At 37.3% G+C, this 12,228-nt stretch overlaps 1 protein-coding gene across 4 annotated transcripts in view; it reads left to right on the forward strand.

The window, feature by feature from the left end:
- The window catches only part of dapk1 (death associated protein kinase 1), a 198,366-nt gene that overhangs the window by 95,043 nt on the left and 91,095 nt on the right, over positions 1 to 12,228 (forward strand). For all 4 annotated transcript variants that reach the window (XM_033017683.1, XM_033017684.1, XM_033017685.1 and 1 more), the window contains exons 4-9: positions 1,419 to 1,557; positions 5,340 to 5,469; positions 8,631 to 8,679; positions 8,767 to 8,793; positions 10,028 to 10,180; positions 11,314 to 11,359. In XM_033017683.1, the coding sequence (XP_032873574.1) occupies positions 1,419 to 1,557; positions 5,340 to 5,469; positions 8,631 to 8,679; positions 8,767 to 8,793; positions 10,028 to 10,180; positions 11,314 to 11,359 (544 nt within the window). The remainder of the gene's footprint in view (positions 1 to 1,418; positions 1,558 to 5,339; positions 5,470 to 8,630; positions 8,680 to 8,766; positions 8,794 to 10,027; positions 10,181 to 11,313; positions 11,360 to 12,228) is intronic.

Below are 12,228 nucleotides of genomic sequence, written 5' to 3' on the forward strand. Positions count from 1 at the left end.
CCAAAGGTCAGGACTAATGATTGGAAAATTCAATTCTACCTTTGTAGCCTGGGGAATTTACATTCAATTAAGTAAATCTGGAATAAAAAGTTAATATCATTAATGGTGACTGAAATCACTGGCTTAGTGGTTAAAGACTCTGGTTCATTGATATCCTTCAGAGAAGAAAATCTGCTCTCCTGGCTGAATCAAAAACCCAATGTTTGTCTTTTACAGATTGTCTTTTACATCTAACAGATTGTCTTTTATTACAAACCAGCACCTGCAGATCCTTGTGTCTAAATCAAGTTATGCATTTGTTTTGAGATGCATTTGTTTTGCCACTCTTTGATAATTTTTAGTGTAGACACGAGCTTTCATTTGTTCTCGTTGTTCTAGAAAAAAGTAAATTTGTCATAAATTCTGAGATTTAGAATATAACTGAAAGAAGATTATAATGGAACTTTATACAACATCAGCTAGACCACAGCTTGAGTACTGAATGCAGTTTTCGTCACAACTTTGCAGAGAAGGATGCAATTGTACTGTACAGGATACAAAGGAACCTATAGACTTTGTTGGTAGGAATAGACAAAGCCCCCCACCCCCCCACATTCTTAGTCACGTGTTCAAGAAGGAACTGCAGATGCTGGAAAATCGAAGGTACACAAAAATGCTGGAGAAACTCAGCGGGTGCAGCAGCATCTATGGAGTGAAGGATATAGGTCACGTGTGTGATCAAACACATGTAAAATTGTTGAATACATCTCTTCTAATTCTGCATTACAGGTATATTGTTTTGTACTGTATATATGATTCTTTTTTTTCAAAGTTTATCAAGTGAAATTTTTATGTTATGCCGACAATGTTTGTTTAGGGTCAGAGGTCAAATATGACTGGTCCGTGTGTGACTTCACACGGAAGCATTTTTTTCCATCTCAGTTTTATCTTACAAACTGTGAATTTCAAAAAGCTAGAATGTTCATATACTTAGCAGACATGCATTATAGTTCTGTAGGTAGGAAAATATCAATGAATAAAGATGAATCTCTTACAAGAATTTTTTAATGTAATACTTCATGTGATGCCATCTGGTCACGTGTGTGACATTTTGGGTTCACTTTCCAAAGAATGGCCCAATTATATATTTGAAGAAAGGTCAGAAGAGCTGCGGTTTCCTTTCATGTAGAAGATGCAGAGGTGAAATTCAATTGAGGCATCTAAAATAAAGGGCAATGCTTGTTTTAGTGGACAAATTCTGTGAGGCTGTCAACCGGTGGTATGGTCACTTCCCGTGTCACTTGTGGTGAGGAGCTTTAACATTACAATCTTAAATTGGGCATTTTATTTGAGGGATCTTAAAATTGATTTATTTGAGCAGTTAATTTTAAACACATTGGAAACAATATTGTGAAGTCACTTTTTTTTTTTTAATTCAGTGTGTCCGGTGGAGAACTGTTTGATTTTCTGGCAGAGAAAGAGTCCTTGACAGAAGAGGAGGCAACAGAATTTCTCAAACAGATTCTTAATGGTGTCCAATACCTCCATTCCAAGTGCATTGCCCATTTTGACCTTAAGGTAAGTCCAGGGTGAAGTTGTCCAAATTTAGTTTATTGCCACGGGTACCGAAGTTCAGTGAGAAATTGTTGAGCGCTTTCTTTTTCTTTTTTAAATGGCCAAAGTGAAAAATAGTCATGCTTAAACTAACAAATATCAATTTAAATGCTCTTGACTTTGAGGTAAATTAGTCATGGCATGTAAGACTTAAGTAATTAAATTGATGCACTGAAAACTGTTATGCATGTCTGTTCCCAATAACTGAAAATTGATGCTGGGTATTTTACTTTCCTTCTTACCACCTTTTGTCCTCCTGTTTTAAAAGCTAGGAAGGTAAGTGGTACCTGATTCTGCCTTAGCTGGTCTATCCTTGAAGCTCTGAATGCTGGGAGCTGTAGTTTTACGTTACCTAATGCTGATATTTACACACCGTACTGATGCATAATGAAATTCTGTTGGATGGATTATCACATTTAGCCCACAATTTATCCACTGTAAAATATATGCGCTCACTTACTCATTAGTTTTAACTTTGATTTTAACTGTAAAGAATTAAGAAGAGACTTATCACTTATCACTTATTCCAGTTGTAGGTGGGTTTTGTTCTATTCTGACTCGCGTTGAGATGGCAGTTAAAAACCTCCAATAAAGAACAAAGAGCAGTGTATAACGGTTACACCTCTGTTAACACAACAGAGGTGTATAAAATCATGAAGCGAATAGATAGGGTAAATACACAATCATTTTCCCCAGAGTAGATGAATCGTGAAACAGAGGACATAGGTTTAATGTGTAAGGAGAAAGGTTTACTAGTAACCTGAATGGCCATGTCCAAACTTTAAAATTTTCAATCTATGGACATTTTCATATGATTTAGTTGTTATGTATTCAAATCTCCAGGAATACGCAAGGATTGCAATTATTGCAATGTGGATTTGCTGTCCATATAGTTTTCTCACTGTTAGGAATTCTAATTTTTCAATTCCATTTACCAAATAAATATGTGGACTAATTTTACCACAATATTTGAGTCAAATTTCACTCCACAATAAAAAGGTTCCGCCCAATCCCACTGTATTAGTAGTGGAGTTCCATACCATTACCCTCCTTCAGATAATAAAATGTTGCATTAATGGAAAAGTTGGAAATGTTGAATTGAGTGAATTAATCACCTGTTCTAGGGAATACAACAGTGTAATACCTACCACAGTTCAGTGATGTTGACGTGGCCTGGCCTTCCCCAACTCTTCAACTCCGTTTAGGAAAGGTTAAGTTTAAAATCTCCAAGGTCAACCCTAAATCCACTTTCTCTCTTCACTCGAGATACTGTCCTTTTATTTCTCCTGGCCTGTGAAACATAATGTCTGCAGCCGATTCAACATATGCAAAGAAATGGGAGCTTGGATAATTTGTTTCAATTTTTATTCAATCTCTTTTTTATTTATGAACAAATTAAGATTTAACTTGTATTGTGGTTTGAACAATGTTGAAAAATACCCAAATCTGATTTGTCTCATTTTTACAAAGTATAATTTACATAGTTGTTCAATTAGGTGAAATATTTATATTTGGGATATCTGCCAGTTGCTAATAATATGAAATTAAAACCTAGTCCAGAGTAAAAATGTAATTGGTGCAATAATATAATGCAGGTGATTGAGCTCTTGATACCATTGTATAGATTTTCACATTAATTTATGAGGAATAAACGTGCATTAGATGACGCATGTGTTTAAAAGGACATTGCATGGGATTTGTTTGTGTGTTTTGAACTGCAGCCAAATCACCTAAATCAATAGGGAACTGTAACTCTACAAATGTTTGTTTTTCCAGTAGTCAGATGATATGTCCTGACATTAAACATCTAGGGACTGCAAAAGGTATTTTCTGACCTGCTTTATATTAGCTTTACAAATTGCTCAGGGAAAAAGTGGTCTGCTCAACCAATTGGGAACCAAAACTTGCTTGGTAACCATGCTACCATCTGACAACCACTCTCCTGTTAGTTGTGAGATGTTTTATGCACCCAGTGTAGGCAGATAATTATTAAACAAAGGCAGTAAGTGCAAACATAGCTCCTACAAAATACTGCCATCTCATTAAAGCCTTTGAGATTTTGTTGAGGGGAGTAAATGGATCCTCATTGATGCCAGTTTTGTCTCTGATGACCAGGAAACTGTACATGCAGTAACTCTCAAAATGATTAATATGAACAATTCAATTACATTTATCAGACATTCTATATGAAAGATGTATATGCATATAGTATTTGATTAAATGTATTTAGCAGAATAAATCAAAAGTTCCATCAAAAAGTACTGATAAGAAAGCAACACAATGCTGAAGATATGAAAAAAAGTAAAGAATGACAGTGATACATTACTGATTGGCAGCATAGGCTTAACAGATGTTTCCTGTTCCAGTGTTCCCACTTGGCTGGTAATAAAAATGAAGGGATAAATTACCATGTGGCAATCCTATTTTTTCATCAGTTTGTATAATCCTCCTGATTTAAGTAAACATATATTGTTGAGCATTGTACCCGAGCTAAGCAGTACTTGGGAGATACAGTGCATTCAGAAAGTATACAGACCCTTCACCTTTTCCACATTTTGTTACATTACAGCCTTATTCTAAAATTGATTAAATTCTTTTTTTTATCATCAATCTACACATAATACCCCATAATAAAAATGCGAAAACAGGTGTCTGGAGCACTGGAGCAGGTTTTCATCAAGGATCTTTCGGTGCTTTGCTCCGTTCATCTGTCCCTCGATCCTGACTAGTCTCCCAGTTCCTGCCGCTGAAAAACATCCCCACAGCATGAAGCTGCCACCACCATGGTATTGGCCAGGTGATGAACGGTGCCTAGTTTCTTCCAGATGCGACACTTGGCATTTAGAGTTCAATCTTGGTTTTATCAGACCAGAGAATCTTGTTTCTCATGCCTTTTGGAAAACTCCAAGCGGGCTGTCATGTACCTTTTACTGAGGAGTGGCTTCCGTCTGGCCACTCTACTATAAAGGCCTGATTGGTGGAGTGCTGCAGATATAGCTGTCCTCTGTAAGGTTCTCCCATCTCCGCAGAGGAACTCTGGAGCTCTGTCAGTGGCCATCAGGTTCTTGATCACCTCCCTGACCAAGGCCCTTCTCCCCCTATTGCTCACTTTGGCCGGGGGGGGGGGCAGCTCTATGAAGATTCTTGGTGGTTCCAAAGCTCTTCCATAAGAATGATGGAGGACACTGTGCTCTTCTGCAGAAATTGTTGTATACCCTTCCCCAGATCTGTGTCTCGACACAATCCTGTCTCAGAGGTCTACGGACAATTCCTTCGTCTTCATGGTTTGGTTTTTGCTCTGACATGCACTGTCAAATGTGGGATCTTATATAGTCAGGTGTATGCCTTTCCAAATCATGTCCGATCAATTTAATTTACCACTGGTGGACTCCAACCAAGTTGTAGAACCATCTCAAGGATAATCAATGGAAACAGGATGAACCCAAGCTCAATTTTGAGTGTCATAGCAAAGAGTCTGAATACATGAAATTATACCTTGTACCACTAAACCAGCAATCTTAGAGTAGTAGAGAATTACAATGTAAAGCAACTATAGTGTAATGTAAATTGTTCTCTTTACATTCGATTATACTGTTAATTTTTGAAGCGTGATTTTTATACAAAATAGCAATATTATCTAAACAATTGCAGGCATTATTTTAATCCCAGATGCTGCTCTTGTTCTGTTCATTAGTGGAAGCAAGTTTGTGCTTGAATTTTTTCCAGAACCTTTTTCCTTTTTATAGCCTGAAAATATTATGTTGCTGGATAAAAAGTCACGCAAACCTCGGATTAAGCTCATTGACTTTGGTTTAGCACATGAAATCGATTTTGGGCATGAATTTAAAAACATCTTTGGAACTCCAGAGTTTGTCGGTAGGTATCTTTAAAAGCTTGATCTTTTCTCTGGTTATAGTGATAACATTTATTTTACAATAATTTGCGATCGATACATTTATTTTGTTAAATTATTGTATGGCTGTTACTCCATGTTTTGTTTGCAGGAGGTGAGAATGGGCAAATGGAGTTGATGGTATGTGTGTGCATGCTGAAAATGACCCCATAAATGGGGATTCGCATAATAGTATGGAACAGAATAACGTGGCCTGGAATTCACTAAATTAGGGTGATAACAAAATTAGCAATTATGAAGAATTGTATAGACCAGGGGAGCAAATAAGATTGCTCACCAGCACGCTAGTTCCAGAAATGGTGTCAGTTCTGATTTATACAATCTTTTTCCACTCATACTCCTGAACCATATTGGGGGAATACACTTGTTTTGTACTTGGCAGCAAAGGTTGTACCAAGCCTCAAGTTTTAAAGATCTGAGGCTATGCCCTTCCTAACTTCTGCCGTGAATATACGTTCACAACCAGACACCTTCAATTTTGATCACTCAGACGTACAGTATAATTTGTCAACCAATTTTGAAATGAAGGGTTGCTCAATTTATTCTTATAAATTTAGCCTTGCACATTCTGTTGGAAGGTTAATTGTGACAGGCTACCTGGTCACTCTTCTACATTCTGCTGCTTCTTTCAAGCTGATTGCATTTTTATTCAGAAACACCATGCATTTACGTTTCTCCCCTATTGTTTGCTCCTGGAATCTACTAAAATAACAAAATGATGTGCCCTTAAAGTTGATTTACTAACATTCTTACCCAGTTCATGGAAAGATATGATGAACAGGGGTGCACCAATGCCTGTAGCACACTGCTGGTCACAGATCTCTAGTCTGAAAAACAACTCTTCCACGACCACCCTCTGATCCTACCATCAAGTAAATGTTATATCCAGTTGTCTGGTTTATCCTGAAATCCATGTGATTTCAGCCCAGCTTACCATATGGGACATTGTCTACATGGACCACAGCAAGGCCTTAGACAATGTCTCCCATCTTGCCCCCGTCAATCCTCTTGACCACCTTTTCATATAAATTCTTATCAGATTAGTAAGACATAATTTCCCACGCAAAAGCTATGTTGACTAACCCTAATCAGTCCTTATCTTTCAATGTTGGTAGAATTAATCAGTCCTATCTCTCAAAATCCCCTCCAGTAGGTGATGTGAAGTTTACCGGCACAACCTTTGTCATGTGGATATGTTTCAAAATTCACAGTTCTCTACTTTGAATTCTTTGATTTCCATGATTTTCTCCACAGTAGATACAGACAAGAAATGTATTCACTTTTACACAGTTGTCATTTTAGGGCATTTAACTTTCCCAGTATAGACTGGGACCGTCATGGTGCCAAGAACTTAGACGTAGTGAAATTTGTCAAATGTGTTCAGGAAAGTTTCCTCAGCAAATATGTAGCAGGCCCTACATGGGAGAGGCCAAAGCTTGATCTACTCTTAGGAAATTATGGAGGGCAAGTGAATGAAGTGTTCATGAGCAAGTATTTTGGGACCCATGACCACTGTTCTATTAGTTTTTTTAAAGTTATGGATAAAGACTGGGCGATCCCACAAGTTAAAATTCTGAATTGGGGCAAGGCATACTTTGATAGAATTAAACAGGAACTTGCTCAAGTTGTTGGGTGGAGGTTGTTTGTGCGCAAAGGAACGTACAGGAAACGGGATACTTTTAAAACATCAGGCGATTTCCAGGCATGCATTAGCATACGGATGCTTTAGTTTAGAACCAAAGTGTTGTGCTATTTTGATAACTTTTTAAACATAAAGTAAATTGAAATGATCCGGATCTAAATGGAAAATAGGTGGCTTTGCGGTTGGCTTAATGTTTTATATGTTCAGAATAACAGCTGTAAAAGGGCGTTAATTTTAAGTTTGTTTCATGCAATCTGAATAATTTCAAATTGAAAGAAATCAATGAGCATGAAGCAAAACAGTGGAACAATCGCAACAGCTGCACTAAAACGATATTTAAAGACCTCTAACTTTGAAGCAGCTGTAAAACAAAAACATTGCATCAAGAGTAAATTACAATTGTTCTTGAGTTAGGGTGTGTTGACCCTATTAACCTCTATAGGGTATCAACTGATGTACCGAACAAAAGATTTCATCTTTATTAACACTCGTGTAACTTAAACATGCAGGCAAACCATTGAGTTCTAATAACTTCTCATTTATTTTACAATTTCAACAACACTTCTTAAACTAAATCAAAAAACTCATGACTTGGTCGCAGATATTACCCGTATGAATGAATTGGCCAGATTCACTCGGGGGTTGTCTGAGTTTTGAAATGGGGTCCCTTCTTGCGGTGGATGTTCCCGGGTGCTGATGTCTCAGACTGCAGGGGGTGGAAATCGCTGTCAAAACATGGTGGGGGACACAATTTCTTGGTGGCCACACGCACGCGCGCACGCTTCGGCCGTGGGCCCTGTGGACGGTAACATCGGGAACTGAGCTGGTTGGTGACCGACTCCGAACTCCAACGCGTTCCCCTGCCGCCGCGCACCCCCCGGCATTTCCGCCCATATCGAACTGCCCTTTTTTTAATACCATTTTTCCTTCAATCTTACAAAGGAAGTCTTTGTTCTCAACCAAGGCTCACATGGCTATGAAGTCAATCATTTTAAGTTGTCACTCCTGCAAGGGCTGAGTAAAGAAATCACATCTTTGTTCCTTATCAGGCTATAGAGTTCTTAATTGCATTGCTTCTTCATATCTCCTTCTCATTATAGTTATTTTGCAAAATGTCCGTTTCAGGCACCTTATCTTCTCAAGGCCCACACTGCATAGCCATGAAGTTATCTTCAGTTCTGCTCTCGCCAGATGTCAAACGTGACCATTTTCACTGTGCCCCTTTGTTCTCCTGGCTCCAGCATTTTGTTCTGTCTCTCTCTCTAGCTCGAAGTATACTCCTAAAGCCTGTCGGGATACTTGACATCCAGTCTCTGGCAAAGGGTGTTAGGGAAAACTGACCCATGTAGGATTATCATAGCCAGAGGAGGTAATGAGATGTTCTAGCAGCAAAATATCTAAAATGGGGGGAAATCAATTCCTTTGGCCATGCGAGCAAGACTTTAGATCTTGTGAGGCTAATTATTTAATTTTATGTTATAGCTCCAGAAATAGTAAACTATGAACCTCTTGGTCTGGAGGCTGATATGTGGTGAGTAAAATATAAACGGAGCCATTGAATAGATTGTTCAAGCACACATTTGCAGATATATAACAGCACTGTTCTCTTGAATTTCAGGAGTATTGGAGTCATAACTTACATTCTGTAAGTATTACAATTTTAACAATTGTTCATTTTCTCATGGTAGAAAGTTATTCTGGTAGTCTTGCCAAGTACTTGTTATGTTGGCTTTCATTTGCAGGAACAGTAGCTTATTTGGTGTTATCACGACATTAATAATAATAATAATGGATGGGATTTATATAGCGCCTTTCTAATACTCAAGGCGCTTTACATCGCATTATTCATTCACTCCTCAGTCACACTCGGTGGTGGTAAGCTACTTCTGTAGCCACAGCTGCCCTGGGGCAGACTGACGGAAGCGTGGCTGCCATTCTGCGCCTACGGCCCCTCCGACCACCACCAATCACTCACACACATTCACACACAGGCAAAGGTGGGTGAAGTGTCTTGCCCAAGGACACAATGACAGTATGCACTCCAAGCGGGATTCGAACCGGCTACCTACCGGTCGCCAGCCGAACACTTAGCCCATTGTGCCATCTGTCGTCCCAATTAGTACTCAGTGCATCTGAAATATGCCTCATTTTACTATACATTCTTGAGGGATAGTTTTGAATTAAAATCTGAATAAAGACAGTGCTGAGATTTTGTTTTCTTATATGTAATTGCTTAGAGGCATAAATCAATGGGATTGCTCCAAGAATAATTAAATCTTAAATCAATTATAATTATTTTTAAAGTTGCACTAAGCCATGGAGATTTATGGTCACGGAGCACAAATAATGATCCAGCTTCTCTTACATGTAAGTTGGAGGTTATGGGTGTCCCTTACAAATCAGCCCATTGTTTTCCTTTGTTATTTGAGGGAAGGAGGGAGAGTTGGATAGTGATACATGCCAACACAGTGGAAAGGCTACTTGGATTTTGTATCTGAAGTGTTGAACGTACAAGGATCAATTGGTAAAAAAATTCTGAGAACATTTCAAAGATAAAATCAAATTACCTTAATTAAAAGCTGATTGTGGGAATTTCCAAAAATAATCTTTTTATTAACACAAGGAGGCTAAAATTAATTCCACTGATAAGGGATTAACAATTTACCATAATGTTATTTCATAAGCAATTTAGAGGTTTCCATTGGCCTGTGTCAAACTGATGTAGAGGGGGGGGGATTTCTGTTTGTAGTCCTGGTGGTATTGGGCTCAATCCTCTGGTATTTGTTTTATGAGAACTTAGTTAACCATGGAACTTTTTTGAACAGCTATTTCATGCATATGACATTGTTCTGAAATTTCTGTCATTCTCTTTTAATTAGCTTGAGTGGTGCATCACCATTCTTGGGTGACAGCAAACAAGAAACGTTAGCCAATGTTTCAGCTGTGAACTATGAATTCGATGAGGAATTTTTCAAGAATACTAGTGGCTTGGCGAAAGACTTTATCCAGAAACTACTTGTGAAAGATCCCAAGTATGTCTTCAATACCCTTTCCAAAATGTTACTTCAGTGAACTTTAATATTCTTTGAGTGTTAAACACATATTAACATTGAAGTTACTAACCACTTAGTTATTTGATGATACTCAGTCACTTAGAGTATAAGAGCTGTGAAAGTTGCTGTCTACCGAAGTAGTTGATCTTAGTTGGACCTGAAATTGTCCTATCATTCTCTGAGTTTGAGGGGGAAATATCTCTCCTGGTTTCTGTTTCTGACTGCAGTTCATTGTGTGGTTTGGTAAAGATCAGTTGTAAAATTCCGTATGGCTGACATACCGATACCCAAGTCCATCGATCATTGAAAAACAAGTCTGGTCCATCTTCCCGTTTTCCCCATTATTATTTTCATGGAATAAATGGAGACTATTGTAGAACAATTACCCAGTTTTATGTCAATGAAGAAATAATGGATGTCAAATGAGCATCATAGGTTAAAATTCTCATGTTTGCAAAAGAAAGTGAGATTAACCACAATGCTCAATATAGACGTACAAATTATTGAATGAAGATCAATTCTCCCCATGTTTCACTATATTTCACAATTGCATTTCAGTGTTAAAAACATGTGCCACCATTTTTTTTTTTTTAAGACTTAACGAAGTTTCACTTCTATGATGATTTTGCTAAACTGAACTCTTTGTCATTGTTCACATGTTCAGCTGTGCCAATGATCGCCAAGGGTATTCTAACTGCTTATTTGTGGTCATAATTCAGCCTAAGCAGGTGATTCCATTGTCATTTTAACATTCAGAGCCAAGCTGTGGCAAGCTATGGATTAATAAAAATAATAAAAATCAGTTTCCATACTCACTGCACCCCTAAGTACAGAAATAACTATGTAAAATTGGGTGAAGGGAAGAATAACAAATATTTCTATTTTCACACCATGCACCACACGTTAATTATTTTTTTACTTATTGCTTTATTAAGGATCATTTTTGTGTATTATGACATTTGAAGTACTGTTTTGAACAAAAAAAACTAAAATACTCACAGGAGTCTGGTAAAGACATTGGGTTGAAAGGTTAGTTTAAGTAGTAGGATTTGTTTTCATAAGATTGTTGCAGTATTTTCAACAATTCTGCATTCTACCTTTGTCTCTAACAGGAAAAGAATGACAATACAAGATAGCTTGCAGCACCCATGGATCAAGGTGTGCTTTTCTATAAGTATTTAAGACTTTGGCTTAACACACAAAAGGAGAGAATGCATAACACATCTTAAATCAATTCTTTGAATAAATTATTATACCTAAGTTTAAAGTAAATGATTGGAAAGTATCTATTTTCTAAATAAAACCAAAGAAATTATCTTTTAAGAAAAAAGGTGATTTAAAATTTGGAATTAGTTATTTTTCCAGTGGAACAAATGTGTGATTTAAAAAAATATATATTATTGTTATTATTAGAACTGTCTTAAATTACCCCCCAAATCAAAATGTAGATGGTTACACCTTTCCCCCCCCCCCTACTCTGCATTTAATCCATCAAAATTATTGCCGTTTATCATGCAAGAGTAAGCTGGGAAGATAACTAACCAAATTCAGTGGTACATTTCAAAAGAATGTTCCAGCAATATTTATTTTAGACCAATAAATGTTGGAATAAGAGTTTCTGGCCTTTCTGTTGCATTAGAAACGATGTCCATCTAAAATACTAATTGTGCAATATCAATGGCATATTTCACACGTTTCAAAGCAAGATCGCAAGATAATAATAATAATATAAATGGAAATATAAAGAATGTGTGTATGGAAATAAATTATAAAGAAGCAATACTGTATAGCCAGGATTTCCAAAAAATCAAATTGAATGTGGTATTTTTAGCAAGGATTATTTCTGTTTAGCCAAGCCTGGCATGTGCATGCTGCAGCAATAGGTTTGTGGGATAGGTATATCTTGATGGGAGTTGGGTGCATTAGTTCTCATCAGGTCTTGAATCTTCCAAGCAAGCTTGGATATGTTAAGAGGAAGAAAGACATGAATGTTTCTTCCTACACCTACAGAAGAATTGCTTTGATAT

The sequence above is a fragment of the Amblyraja radiata genome, chromosome 3 (genome assembly GCF_010909765.2).
Source record: "Amblyraja radiata isolate CabotCenter1 chromosome 3, sAmbRad1.1.pri, whole genome shotgun sequence".
In the NCBI taxonomy this organism is placed as follows: domain Eukaryota; kingdom Metazoa; phylum Chordata; class Chondrichthyes; order Rajiformes; family Rajidae; genus Amblyraja; species Amblyraja radiata.